This window comes from Balaenoptera borealis (genome assembly GCF_965194805.1).
Source record: "Balaenoptera borealis genome assembly, chromosome: 16".
Lineage (NCBI taxonomy): Eukaryota > Metazoa > Chordata > Mammalia > Artiodactyla > Balaenopteridae > Balaenoptera > Balaenoptera borealis.
The window spans coordinates 66,562,982-66,578,690 of NC_138872.1; the positions used below are offsets into that span (position 1 = coordinate 66,562,982).

The 15,709-nt window shown below is 36.6% G+C and overlaps 1 protein-coding gene across 12 annotated transcripts in view; it reads right to left on the minus strand.

Annotated features, from left to right (window-relative positions):
• The window catches only part of DNAH3 (dynein axonemal heavy chain 3), a 208,869-nt gene that overhangs the window by 87,009 nt on the left and 106,151 nt on the right, over positions 1 to 15,709 (minus strand). For all 12 annotated transcript variants that reach the window (XR_014236086.1, XM_082362351.1, XM_082362354.1 and 9 more), the window contains 4 exons: positions 15,231 to 15,472; positions 12,068 to 12,168; positions 10,260 to 10,365; positions 7,834 to 7,963 (listed from right to left, as the gene is read on the minus strand). Coding sequence is in view for 11 of the 12 variants with exons in the window: in XM_082362351.1 (XP_082218477.1) it covers positions 7,834 to 7,963; positions 10,260 to 10,365; positions 12,068 to 12,168; positions 15,231 to 15,472 (579 nt within the window). In the remaining variant the exon portion in view is untranslated. The remainder of the gene's footprint in view (positions 1 to 7,833; positions 7,964 to 10,259; positions 10,366 to 12,067; positions 12,169 to 15,230; positions 15,473 to 15,709) is intronic.

A 15,709-nucleotide genomic window follows, 5' to 3' on the forward strand; every position in this document is an offset into this window, starting at 1 on the left:
TTATTAAACTATTTGTGTATCTTCTTTGGAGAAATGTCTATTTAAGTCCTTTGCCTATTATTTATCATATTATTTGTTTTAGTGTTGTTAAATTTTAGGAGTTCTCTATATATTCTGAGTATTCATCCTTTACATATATATGATTTGTAAATATTTTCTCCCACTTGTGGGTTGCCTTTTTATTCTGTTGCTAGAGTCTTTTGATGTACAAAAGTTTTCAATTTTCATGCAATGTATTTGTCTTTTTTTCCTTTTGTTGCCTGTGACTTTGGTGTCATATCCAAGAAATCATTGCCAAATAGCTTTCCACCTTATGTCTTCTAGAAAGTTTATAGGTTTAGTTCTTATGTTTAGGTCTTTCATCTGTTTTGAGTTAATCTTTTTAAATGGTATTAAGGGTCCAACTTCATTCTTTTGTAGTGGATATCCAGGTTTCCTGACACCATTTGTTGAAAAGACTGTCCTTGCCCCATTGAAATGTCTTGGCATCCTTGTGGAAAATCATTTGACAATACATGTAAGGGTTTATATCTAGACTTTCTGTTCCACTCCATTGGTTCATACATCTGTCTTTATGAGTACTGCACTGTTTTGATTATTTTAGCTTTGCATTAACTTTTGAAATCAGAAAGTGTTCTTTGTTCTCCAACTTTCTGTTTCTTTTTCAAGATTGTTTTGGCTATTCAGGGTCTTTGAAATTCCATATGAATTTTAGGATGGACGTTTATATTTCTGCAAAAAATGTAATCGGGATTTTAATAGAAATTGCACTGAATCTGTAGATTATTTTGGGTACTATTGACATCTTAACAATACTTAGTCTTCCAATACATGAACTTGGAATGCCTTTCTATTAAAGTGTTCTATAATTTCTTTCAGCAATGTTTTGTAGTTTTCATTGTAGAAGTCTATCACCTTCTTGGTTAAGTTAATTCCTATGTATTTTATTCTTTGTTAGGCTACTGTAAGTGGCATTGTTTTCTTAATTTAGATTTCGAATTGCTCATTGTCAGTGTACAGAAATGCAACAGAAATACACTGATTTTGTGTGTTGATTTTGTATCCTGTCACTTTGCTGAATTTGTTTATAACAGTTTTTGTGTGTGTGCGTGAAATCTTTAGGATTTACTACGTATTAGATCATATAATCTGCAAACAGAGATAATTTTACTTCTTCCTTTCTAATGTGGATATATATTTTTATTTCTTTTTCTTGCCTAATTACTCTGGCTAGTACTTCCAATACTATGTTGAACAGAAGTGGTGAAAGCAAGCATCCTTTCCCTGTTCTTGATCTTAGCTGAAAAGCTTTAAGTCTTTCACCATTGAGTATAATGTTCACTGTGGGTTTTTCATATATGGCTTTTATTATGTTGAGGTAGTATCCTTCTATTCTTACTTTGTTCAGTGTTTATCATGATTTCATGAATTTTGTCAAATGATTCTCTGCATTAATTGAGATAATGTTTTTTTCCCCTTTGTTCTGTTAATTACATTGTATTACATGTATCACACATTGATCAATTTTCATACATTGAACCATCCTTGCACTACAGAAATAAATCTTAGTTGGTCACAGTGTATAATCCTTTTAATATGCTGCTTAATTTGTTTTTCTGGTATTTTGGGGGGAATTTTTGCATTAATCTTCATAAGGGATACTGGCCTGTAATTTTCTTGTAGTGTCTTTGTCTGGCTTTGGTGTCAGGGTAACGCTGGCCTCATAGAATGAGTGAGGAAGTGTTCTCTTTTAAACATTTTGTTAAAGTTTGAGAAGGATTGATATTAGTTCTCTAAATGCTGGTTGAATTCACCAGTGAAGCCATCAGATCCAGGACTTTTCTTTGTTGGGAGCTTTTTGATAACTGACCAAAACTAGTCACTGGTCTATTCAGATTTCTTCATGATGCAGTCTTGGTAGGTTTTGTGTCTTGGTAGGTATTTGTCCATTTCATTTAAGTAATCCAATTTTTTGGCATAAAATTGTTCACAGTATTCTCTTATAATCCTTTTTATTTCTGTACAATGAGTAGTAATGTCCCCATTTTCATATCTGATTTTAGTAATCTGAGGATAAAGACATGCTGAAGGGACACAGGAACCAACCTGAAGGTGCTCCCAATGGCAAAAACCATTTGAACAGCAAAATAAGTAATTATAGCATTGGATTATAATCCATAGAATAAAATAAATATCCATGAGTCCATACTTTGATCAATAAATAATTAAATAAGTAAATAAATATGGAAGAACAGTTTTTCTTTACAGAAGAATTCTAATTTGTAAAAGGAATATAAATATAAATAGAAAATTTACATTAGGAAATGCCACCATAATTATTGTTATAGGCAAGATCTACCAATGAATGTTAAAATCAGTGCATGAAAGTTTGAGGAGAAATAGGATATCTGCATAGTTTCAAATTATCTTCCCCAATGTACTTATTGATAACAAAGGAAAAAATAGTAACATTAACAGTGGAGAAATATAACTATGAACAAAGTTAATTTTGACCAGAGCCTTCACCAGTAATAAGATAGATCAATATCATGTACCCACTGATGATGCACTGAGGATACAGCATCACTTCTGTGGTATTCTCACTAAAAATGCAAACCTTGATTTTTGTTTATCTTTTCAAAGAACCAGCTCTTAGTTTCACTGATCTTTTCTATTGGTTTTTTGTTTGTTTGTTTGTCTCTATTTCATTTCTTTCTGCTCTGAACTTTAAGATTTCTTTCCTTCTGCTAACTTTGTGTTTTGTTATTCTTTTCCTAGTTTCTTTGGGTATAAGGTTAGGTTGTTTATTTGAGATTCTTCTTGTTGGCTCAGGTTTGTATCACTGTAAACTTCCCTCTTATAACTGCTTTTGCTGTGTCCCACAGATTTTGGATTGTTGTTTGTTTTCATTTGTCTCCAGGTATTTTGTGATTTCCTCTTTGATTTATTCAGTTATCCATTGGTTGTTTAATAGCATATTGTTTAGCCTCTTTGTACTTTTTGCAGTTTTTTCTTGTACCTGATTTCTAGTCTCATAGCATTGTGGTTGGAAGAGATGTTTGATATGATTTCAATTTTCTTAAATTTACCAAGGCTTGTTTGTGGCCTAGCATGTTATCTATCCTGGAGAATGTTTTGTATGCACTTGAAAATAATGCGTATTCTGCTGCTTTTGGATGGAATGTTCTATACATGTCTATTGGGTCCATCTAGCCTAATGTCATTTAAGGCCAGTCATCTAAATCTTTAGCCAGATTCATCAAGAAAGAAAGAGAGAAAGCCCAAATCAATAAAGTCAAAAATGAAAAAGGAGAACTTATAATCAACACCACAGAAATACAAAGTAATTGTAGAGATTACTATGAACAACTATACACCAATAAAATGGACAACCTAGAAAAAAATGGACAAATTCTTAGACAGGTACAAGACTGAACCACGAAGAAAAAGAAAATATGAACAGACCAATTACCAGTAATAAAATTGAATAAGTAATTTAAAAACTCCCAACAAATGAAAGTCCAGGACCAGAGGGCTTCACAGGTGAATTCTACCAAACATTTAGGGAAGAGTTAAAACCTACCTTCTCAAACTATTCTGAAAAAATGCAGAGGCAGGAACACTTTCCAACTCATTCTATGAGGCCAGCATTACCCTGATACCAAAACCAGACAAAGATATCACAAAAAAAGAAAATTACAGGCCAATATCACTGATGAACACAGATGCAAAAACCCTCAACAAAATATTAGCAAACTGAATTGAACAATACATTAAAAAGATCATACACCATGATTAAGTGGGATTTATCCCAGGGATGCAAAGATTTTTCGATATCACAAATCAATCAGTGTGATACATCACATTAACAAATTGAAGAATAAAAACGATATGATCATCACAATAGATGCAAAAAAGCTTTTGATAAAATATATACAATATCCATTTATGATTAAAAAAAATCTCCAAAAAGTGGGTATAGAGGAAACATACCTCAACATAATAAAGGCCATATATGATAAGCCCACAGCAAATATCATACTCAATGGTGAAAAGCTGAAAGCATTTCCTATAAGATCAGGAACAAGACAAAGGTGCCCATTCTCAGCACTTTTATTCACCATAGTATTGAAAGTCCTAGCCACAGCAATCAGACATGAAAAAGAAATAAAAGGAATCCAAATTGGAAAGGAGATGTAAAACTGTCAGTGCTTGCAGATGACATGATACTATATATAGAAAATCCTAAAGACATCACCAAAAACCTACTACAGTTCACCAATAAATTCAGTAAAATTGCAGGATTCAGTAAAATTAATATGCAGAAATTGGTTGCACTTCTATACACTGAAAACAAACTATTATAAAGAGAAATTAAGGAAAGAATCCCATTTAACGTTGCATCAAAAAGAATAAAATATCTAGGAATAAATCTAAATAAGGAAGTAAGAGACCTATATTCGGAAAACTACGAGACACTGATGAAAAACTGAAAACGACACATACAGATGGAAAGATATACTGTGTTCATGGATTGGAAGAATTAATATTATTAAAATGACCATGCTACCCAAGGTAATCTACAGATTCAATGCAATCCTTATCAAAATATCAAGGGCATTTTTCACAGAACTAGAACAAATAATTCTAAAAGTTGTATGTAAACACATAAGACCCCCTAATAGCCAAAGCAATCTTAAGAAAGAAGAACAGAGCTGGAGGCATCATGCTCCCAGACTTCAGACTATACTACAAAGCTACAGTAATCAAGACAGTATGGTGCTGGTACAAAAACAGAAATATAGATCAATGGAACAGAATAGGGAGCCCAGAAATAAACCCATACACTTATGGTCAATTAATCTATGACAAAGGAGGCAAGAATATACAATGGAGAAAGGACAGTCTCTTCAGTAAGTGGTGCTGGGACAATAGGATGGCTATATGTAAAAGAATAAAATCAGAAGATTTTCTCACACCATACATAAAAAATAAACTCAAAATGGATTAAAGACCTAAATGTAAGACCATAAACCATAAAACTCCTAGAAGCAAACATAGGCAGAACACTCTTTGACATAAATCGTTGCAATATTTTTTTGATTTGTCTCCTAAGGCAAAGGAAACAAAATCAAAACTAAACAAGTGGGACCTAATGAAACTTAAAAGTTATTGCATATCAAAGGAAACCATGGACAAAATGATAAGACAACCTACTGAATCAGAGAAAGTATTTGCAAATGATATGACTGATAAGGGGTTAATATCTAAAATACATAAGCAGGTCATATAAATCAACAACAAAAAAACAAAAAACCTGATTAAAAATGGGCAGAAGATCTGAATAGACATTTTTCCAAAGAAGAGATACAGATGGCCAACAGGCACATGAAAAGATGTTCAACATCTTTAATCATCAGAGAAATGCAAATGAAAACCATAATGAGGTATCACCTCACACCTGTCAGAAGAGTTATCATCAAAAAGACCACAAATATCTAATGTTGGTGAGGATGTGGAGAAAAAGGAACCCTCGTACACTGTTGGCAGGTATGTATATTGGTGCAGCCACTGTGGAAAACAGTATGGAGGTTCCTCAGAAAACTAAAAATAGAGTTGTCATATGATCCAGCAATCCCACTCCTGGGCACATATCTGAAAAAACAAAAACACTAATTCAAAAAGATACATGCACCCAACATTCATAGCAGCATTATTTACAATAGCCAAGATATGGAAGCAACTTAAGTGTCCATCCACAGATGAATCATTAAAGAAGATGGATGACTCAGCCATAAGAATGAATGAAATTTTGCCATTTGCAAGAACATGGATGGGCTTGGAGGTTATTATGCTTAGTAAAATAAGTCAGACAGAAAAAGACAAATATTGCATGTTATCACTTATACGTGGAATCGAAAAAGTACAACACACTAGTGAATATAACAAAAAAGAAATGGACTTACAGATATAGAAAACAAACTAGTAGTTACCAGCGGGAAGAGGGACAGGGGAGGGGCAAGACAATGTTTGGTGATTAAGAAGTACCAACTACTATGCATGTAACAAATAAGTTACAAGGATAAGGATATTGTACAACACAGGGAATATAGCCAGTATTTTATAATAACTTTAATGGAATATAATCTTTAAAAATTGTGAATCACTGCATTTTACACCTGAAACATATAATATTGTAAATCAACTATACCTCAATTTTTTTAAAAAGCACAATCTCAATCTAATTATGAGAAAATATGAGGCAAACTTAAATTGAGAAGCATTCTATAACATAACTGGCCAGTCTTCATCAAGTGAAAAGGTTATGAAATATAAGGAAAGACTGAAGAACTGTCATAGCTAGTAGGCGACCAAAGAGATAACAACAATTAAATACAATGTGGCATCTTGAATTGGATCCTGGATCAGAAGAAGAACATTTGTGGAAAAATGTGAAATTCAAATAAAGTGTAGTTAACAGTATAGTATCAATGTTAATTTCCTTATTATGATAATTGTACCTTCATTATATAAGATGTGAACATTAAAGAAATCTCAGTAAAGGGTATATGTGACTCTACATTCTTTTAGCAATTTTTCTTTAAGTCTAAAATTATTTCAAAATAAAAGGCTAAAAATGTATTCAGTGTTCCTTATCTCAAGTCTTTGTTAATCACAGCTACCATGTTCTTGCATTTTAACATTGACAGAGTAAAAAGTTATAGCCCCAAAATCAAATATGTGTGCATTCAAATCCAGTCCCCCATTTTTAGTAGTTGTGTGTATTTGAGCACTCCTGAGAGGATTCATAGCTATAGATTCAGGAAGGCAAGAGATGAGGTTACTCAGGACTGTGGACAATAAGTTCACTTCTCATGCTTGTGCTTTCTTTCCTGGAGGAGATACTACACAAGGATAGTAAAAGGAGCTTGGGAAAGTATGCAAAATTTACAAATAAAAATACAAACATATGATATTGTATGAATTAGTGTGCTTTTAAAAATATTGCCTGTAATTTTAATTTTAGAAAATCAAATAATATTTAGCTAGAGAAAGTCTCCACTCAACAGTTTCCCGTGTTACTTTTTTTTCTAATCTACATCTATAATGCCTTTGGAAGAAATGGGTTGAGAAGATATGTTCATGTAGCAGAAGTTGTAAGAAGATTCACCTTCAGTTTGTATTATGTATTATCTTGAGAAAGAAATGGCATCCAATAAAAGTTCTCCAAATTAACACATCTTTTGTTATTTCCAATAGAATCTTGTAAAATTTGATTTATGTGAAATGGTTATAGAGAACTTCTCCAGGACATTTAAACCAATGGTTCTCCATGTCCTGGAGAAGTTCCCTAGTTCTGGAGACTAATGTGATCAGTTTTTTTTATAGTGTATCTATGTGTTTTATGAATTCAGATTTTTGTAATCTAAGTTTTCTTAACATGGAAAAACTTCCTATCTTATTCTTTTCAGAATCTTTTTTTTCTGATATACATTTACGTATGTCATCTAAATTCATTTTCCTCTGGGATATCCCTGTTAGGTAAAGAAGAACAGGAATTATTATTCCCACTGTGTGGATGAGGAATCTAATACTGAGGAAGACTGGGCTAATTTGCACAAGAATACCCAGGAAGTCAATGTAAGATCAAGCCAAAATATATGGACTCTTTCCACCAAATTCTACTATCTACACTCAAAAGACTTGCTGGTTCTAGACCAAAATGCTGGTTTCATTGTAACTCATGGAGGGAATAATAGGGGTGGGAGCAGAAGAAATGGCCAAGGCACACCATACGCTCATCTGGCTTAGGAACTGTAGGGCAGTACTTACCTAGCAGAGAGGAGTACAGTCTCATCATTGAGAAGGCAAGGTGGATGGGAGATGTTTGGACCACAAATTTACACTGAAGGTGAATAAATTCCAGGCAGGGCTGGACAAGCCACATGAACATGTCATTGATCTAAGAGTAGAAAGTGAGATTTGACATTATTAAAAAGTGTGTTTAAGACCAAGAGCTTGGTACACCTCGAGGAGGCTGGAAATGTTGGTAAGACTGCTGATTACTTTTGAGTCTAGGTGTACTGAGGAAAGTCCACAGGCACCAAGACAGATGCCCCCAGCTTCCTATTTAATGGACTGTGCAGCCCACTGGCCATTCCCCACCCCTCCCATTCCACTAAGCTGAATACTCAAGAGAAGCTTGGAGCCACTATGGGTCAGCTACAGGATGCATGAAATAGTTTTAGGTCCCAGCCACTGTATCTGCCTTTGTTTCTATAAAAAAAAATGTTAGGAATTCCAAACAACTGATTTGCAAATGACTGACTGGCATTTATAAGGCAGGTCTCTTGTAGAAAGTGGCCACAGGGAATTTTAGGCTCATTTTCAGTAATTCACTGTATGTATGTATGTATGTACATACTTACTGGTGGGTATGTTAATTGTTGTCTCTTGGCTCTGCTCCCCACCCAATTTAAAACAGATAACTAATGAGAACCTACTGTATAGCACAGGGAGCTCTACTCAGTGCTCTGTGGTGACATAAATGGGAAGGAAATCCAAAAAAGATGGCATATATGTATACGTATGGATGATTCACTTTGCTCTACAGCAGACACTGACACAGCAGTGTAGAGCAACTATACTCTAATAACAAATATATTAAAAAATTACTTGACTCACTTTCTCCTCTTAGTGTTTTTTTCATTTTTGTTATACTTTGTGACTTTCACTGTAAATTACCTTATTTTTTTGTAAGTAGGCAGGTCATCACTAAATAAATATACTCATACTGATTATATATGGATATGTGTGCATATATGAATGTACAGATGTCTTTATATGTATACATGACTATACATGAGTACATAGATATGTGGTTTTCAGTCAGCAAAATTTATTGTGCGTCTACTAAATGCAGTGTGGTAGGTGCTAAGGATAAATGATGAACAAGATAGACAAGGTCCCTGTCCTCGTGGTTTACAGTCTGAGGGGAAGGGAAGACAAACAAAAAATAAATAAACAAGCAAGGAAATGGACTAAGTATTTACAAATCATGAATGTACTAGCAGGAAACAAATAAAGGTATTACAATGGGAAATAACAGGTAGGGTTTAATAGGGTGGTCAGGGAAGACTTCTTGGAGAAGGAGGCCTTTATGCTGAGACCTGGATGACAAAAGTTAATCATCCCTTACGAGAATAAATGGGGCAAGATTTCCAGAAAGAGGAATAGAAAGTGCAAAAGCTTTGAGGTAGTAAAACCTGGGGTTTTCTAGGAATGGAAACAAGACCCAAGGGCTGGAAGATAATGAGCTGAGGCTGAGAAGAGGGTAGGTGAGGTTGAAGAGGCAGGCTGGGTGGGATCACAGTCTCAGAGGCTCTGGTAAGAAGTTAGACTGTACTAAGGACACTGGGAAGTTTCTGAAGGCTTCTGTGCACGTGTAGATTGGTTTCTGACTGTGCATGTGGATATGTGTCTATGTAAATAAACATGCTATATATATATTGTACATGTATGTAAATGTGACAGGAGAGGGGCTGTCCTACACAGTTCCCCAGACTGTTTCCACAGTGGGAAGAGAATCCACCTCAGATCCTTCTTGGCTTCTTCAGTGGGAAACTTTCCTAGGGAATCCTGTTAATGCAGGGAAAGACAAGAAACACCATAAGAACTGGTTCTCCCTTCCTACTTCCCTTGTCTGAGTGTGTGCTAATGTAACCTGAACATTCACATCTCTTTTAGGAAGGGAAGAAGAAAATGGACACTCTTAGTAGCTGCACTAAGAGAATTTCTAACTGGTTCTGGCTCCCTAAATATAGAAGGTATGGAGTCTAGGTTACAGGGATGGGAAGTGGCAGTGAAGAGAGGAACACAGGTCTTCCTAACCTGGTCCATCTTTAGAGCAACTTCCAGAGGCATTTCCGCTAGTAGGCAATGGGGAAAGGGGTGACATTCCAGTCATCAAATAGAACGTTTCTCAAGCACCAGAATTCTCCACTGGGGAGCCAAGAAGTAATGCAGAAGGTGGAAGAGAAAGGAGAAATTGACTGCATCACCCCATGCCCACCACATGGAGAAGAAAGTCAGAAAAATGGCAGGTAGCCAGGAAGCAAGATAATTAGGGACAGTCAGGGAGTCTCCTGCTCCTTCTTGCCTTCTGTAATTATGAACGTGAAAATGATCCTAGAAGACCTTTGAGATGAGGAGTAGGGAGACAGGGAGGGACAGGAAGGAAAGGGACCAGAGGATCTCACCAATTCCTTGTGTTCCTCGGTGAGACTGGAAGGCAGGGTGTCCATGTATGAATCCTTCAGGGGCTTCCAGCCTAGCTGATGGGGCTCCATGTAGATCATCCCACACCTGGCAAGCACAAACAGAGGACCAGCCTGGTCCACATCTGGCTCCCAAGCACGTAGGGGTGAAGTAAATGTAGGAGGTCATGGTGAGGTAAGAGGCTGGAGCTTGGGTCGGGGCATAGACCCTCACCAGCTCCAAGCCAAAGGAAAGATGCACAGATTTTGCCGGGAAAGGGTGGAGACCAGTGCTAAGAGTTGGGTCTTGAGAATCAGAGACCTGGATTCAAATCCCAGCCCCAGACTTTACTAATTGAGTGACCTTGGGCAAATTTCTTTACTGTCTCTGAACTTCTGTGTCCTTGTCTGTAAATTGAGGAATATAAAAAATATGTAGTTCATAAGGCTGATGTAACGGTTAAATGAAAGGCCTAGCACACAGAAAACTCTTAATCAATGAAAGCTACTATTATCATTACCATAATGTTAGTACATTACCATGCACTGACATGTAACATTTTATTTAGCACTTTTTTTCCCCATTCTGTTATATCTAGGCACTCTCTCCTTTGTTACTAACACTGGCTACCATTTATTGAACACCTACTGCGTGTCAGCCACTATGCTAAGTCTTAATGACCTTCATCTCTAAATATTCCGCTTTATGGTATACATTTTAGACATGAGGAGACTGTAGCTCAGAGAGGCTAAGTGACTCGGAAGAGGTCACACAGCTAGCAAGTGGTGTGGCCAGGGTGGGAGCCCAAGTTGGTCTAACTTGCCATATGCTCTTTCTATTCCCTTACATTGCCTTTGGGAATGTGGGCTGATTTTATTTTATTTTATTTTTTATGGACTGAAGTTACATTATTGGATTAATTCTTATCCTTGGCACACTCATCATTAGCCCATGCATGGCCTTTCTTAGTTAATTGTTTTCAATAATGTACTAAGTGCCCATGAACCCAATACCCAGGCAGAAACTAGGGTCTTGACAATAACCTTCATCTAACCATATAGTCTCCCTTATCCTATGCCCCTGGCTTTCCCCACCTGAGGTTATACAGCATCTTGAATCTCATGCTCACCTGTGCTTTGATTTCTTTCCTTCTTATAGAGTTTTATAGCATATATATATATGTATGTATATATATATATATATATATACATATATATATATTTACTTGTTTTTAATAATTTAAAAGGGGACACTATGCTGTATGTAATATTACAGGCTTACTTTCATACATAATATTGTTAAGATTTTATCTTTAATTTTACTAAGATTTATCTTATATAGTTGCTTGTCAGTACAGTTCATTTATTTTGAATGACATACAAATACTACAATTTGTGATCTTATACTTTTTAATTCGCTCCTGTTAATGGGCATTTGGGTCGTTTCTAAGTGTTTGTTATTGTAAATTATGCTACTCTGAAAATTCTGGTACATGTCTCCTATTGTACATGGGCAAAAGTTTCTTTTGGGTATATATCAATACTTACAAGCAGAATTGCTGGGTCTTGAGGCATAAGAAAGATCAACTTTAGGAGATGATATCAATCTCTTTTCCAAAATGACTGCCTGATTTTAGATCCCTACCAGCACTGTGGATTGAGGACTAACTTTATGACAAATCTGACAACAAGTAATGTAGGTGATCTGCTAGAGTTTAATCACATTTATGGATTTTTAGAGCTTTCCCTCCTGCTTAGGGTTAGTGAGGCCTCACATTCCCTCAGGGGGGGGTCCATGCAAGCTGACTGACCTGCTCACAGTGGCGGGGGAGGCCTGCTCCAGGTCAGCTGGCTCGAAGATCAGACTCATCTTGGAGCTCATCTGGATAATCTCTCCACTCATTAAACAAAGCTGAAAGTACAAAGCAGAGGGGTGGAGGGCAGCAAACGAATTAAATTCCATCTGCAAGTGAAAGGCATCAGTGGGGACAGAGATGGTTTGAATTCATTCAACAAATACTTCTTGAGCACCTATTCTGTGCCAGGCACTATGCTAGTTGTGTAGAATAAAACAGACAAAAATTCCTGTCCTCTTGAGGTTTGCATTCTGCTCGGAGGAGACAGATGATAAGCAAAATATATAGAATATACAGTGATGAAAGTCCTTTGGAGAAAAATAAAGTCGAAGAGGGGCTGGAGAATGCTGTGTGTGGTGAGCTGTAATATTAAATAGGGAGGTCAGAGAACCACTGACTTGCAGCCTTAGATGAAGAATCCAGAAATTATCGGACTACAGCAAGTTTCATGGTTCCTTCCTCAGTGGAAGGAATTTAATAGCACACCCCCATCCAGTTTTATTTGCTCAAGTTTCCCACAAAGACTCCTTTTGGAATCCCTCATGGACTGGCCCAGGGTTAGAATGACAAGAATATCTCCACATCCTTTTTTGGAATGGAAGGAAAGACGATCACAAGTCCTAGTGTTTAGCAGGCATATCCCTGCAGAAAGTAGTGCAAATACACAGGACAGCCTCTGAGTATATACACCAAGTCCGTGGTGCTGCTTCTCATTTGCCAACATGGGTTAAAGTGAGATGTTTAAGTCATAAGATGGCCTGAGGCCTTGGTCTCTCAGGGGAAAAGAGGAAACTCCATTGTTCCCTGCTTCTCATCCTAAACTGTGGTTTAAAAAGTTTCTGATATATTATCTGACCCACATCAAACACATCTGGAACAGGTCATTACGTGTAACCCTAGGAAGGTCACAGCTGTTATGGGACTGATACCATTAACAGTGTCATCTCTGAAAATCAAGAAAAGTGAAATAGACCCATACCTGTGACAGTAGTTTGATTTCATTCAGAGCTGTGAAGAGCCATCAGGAAATTCACTGATTATGACTCTTTATACTTCTGATCTCAAGACCAACCAATACATGTGTATAAAATTAGTTTATATAACATAGCCCATATCATGTAATAAAACTTACTTCTTTTTTTATATGCTATATAATCAAAATTATGAACATGATATTATTAGTGTATGTATATAATTTGGATAATTAGGCCTTCCATTGTTGAGCAGGACTCACTCTTAGTTTTGTGAAATTTAAATGCAGAAGGAAAATATATTTTGATTTGATAATGATGTATAGTCAGTGTAAGAACTCTTCCTTGAAATTGTGATAAATATTATTTTATTTTATTTCAACAGTTATATAGCACTTGCTACATGACAGGCAATATTATAATCAGTTTGCAAATATTAATTTATCTAATCTTCCTAACAACATTATGACATAGATACTGTTATTCTCATTTTACAGATGATGTAACTGAGGCATAGAGAGACTAAATAGCTTGCCTGAGGTTACATGACTGCTAAGTGGTTCAGGACAGCATCTGAACCCAGGCTGTCTGGCTCCAGAGTCTAAGCTCTTTAGCCACTACACTTACTGTGGCAGAATGTATTTTCCAAAGACTGCTGCAACAATATCTCCTATTCCACCTACACTTTTGCAATGTGACCTCGCCCACCTCCATCAAGAGGTAGAGCCTACTTCTCCACCCCCTTGAATCTGGGCAGGCTCTGTGACTTCTTTGATTAATAGAATTCAGAGAAAGTGATGCTGTGCCAGTTCCAAGCATAGCTCTTAATTCCCTGAAAACTCACTGCCTGCCTCTTGGAAATTAACCGTCATCTAAGAAGTGCCACTACTCCAAGACCACCAAAGGATGAGCCCAAGCCATGTGGAGAGGCCTGGAGGATAAGATGCTTTTTGAGAGAAAGGCAGAGAGACAGAGAGACAGAGACACAGAGAGAGTTACACAGAGATAGACAAGACGAGGAAGAATGAGCCCGCAGACATTGAGTGAAGAAGCTACCATGGATGTGGCTCCTCTAGCCCTAGCTGCCCCAGCTGACATCATGAGGATTAGCTGAACCCACCTGAGCCCTTCCAAAATTTATAATCCACAGTATCAAGAGCAAAGTTAAGCCACGAAGTATTAAGGTAGTTTGCTATACAGCAATGTATAACCAAAACACATCTCATATATCAGGCACTATATATGGACTATCTTATTTAATTATCAACACCCTTATTTATTACTACCTTTTTACACAAGAAGAAACTGGTTCAGAGAAGTTATGTGACTTGCCCAATATAACAGCTCAATTGTAGAGCTAGTAGGCCAATTTGATGCCAGCACCAAGGCTTTTAACCACTATATAACAGTGTCTCTAAACACACATAACTTACCCACTACAAGTACAAACAAAAGCATAATTCATGAATTGATAACTGTTACTTTCTTGTGGGGCATTTATTCTTAGTGTAATAAATGTATATATTATATAGTTTTTTAAAACATTTTTATTGGAGTATAATTGCTTTACAATGGTGTGTTAGTTTCTGCTTTATAACAAAGTGAATCAGTTATACATATACATATATCCCCATATCTCTTCCCTCTTGCATCTCCCTCCCTCCCCCCCTCCCTATCCCACCCTTCTAGGTGGTCACAAAGCATGGAGCTGATCTCCCTGTGCTATGCGACTGCTTCCCACTAGCTATCTATTTTACATTTGGTAGTGTATATATGTCCATATATACACTACCACTCTCCCACTTTGTCCCAGCTTACCCTTCCCCCTCCCCGTGTCCTCAAGTCCATTCTCTAATAGGTCTGCATCTTTATTCCCATCTTGCCCCTAGGTTCCTCATGACCATTTTTTTTTTTTTTTTAGATTCCATATATATGTGTTAGCATATGGCATTTGTTTTTCTCTTTCAGAGTTACTTCACTCTGTATGACAGACTCTAGGTCCATCCACCTCACTACAAATAACTCAATTTCGTTTCTTTTTATGGTTGAGTAATATTCCATTGTTATATTATATAGTTTTGATCAATCACTAACTTCAGTAAAAGAGTTTATTCCACATCCATGTAAAAGTGATATCAGACAGGTACCTTTTTATTGTCATCCAGAACAGTATTCATATTTTCAAACCAAACAGCATCCACTGGCCCATCAAATATAATCCACTTGCGGTCATCAGACAAAGTAGATGCTTGCTCCCGGAAAGCATTGGCAAGAACACCATCTGTCCACTCATGGCTCACTTGGTCAAAGCACCCATACAGCTGCCCCATGGTGATAGCCTTGGGGTTAATGATCTTATACTCCACAGCAAATTCCTCCATCTGGTTGGCTGGGCAAGAAGGTCCAACACAAGTTACAAAAGTTCTGGTGACACCAGAACATTAGGACAAGAAATAACACCATCTAAAAGACCAAACAACTTTTATCAATATGCCATCCAAGGATAGTCCTTAAAATTTGTACTCAGTCCGTATAAAAATTGGGATAACTGGATAGGCAAAGCCTTAAGTTGTTAGGTTATTACAGCTATTAGTTTCTCACCATATTGTTTTCTGAGGCTCATTTC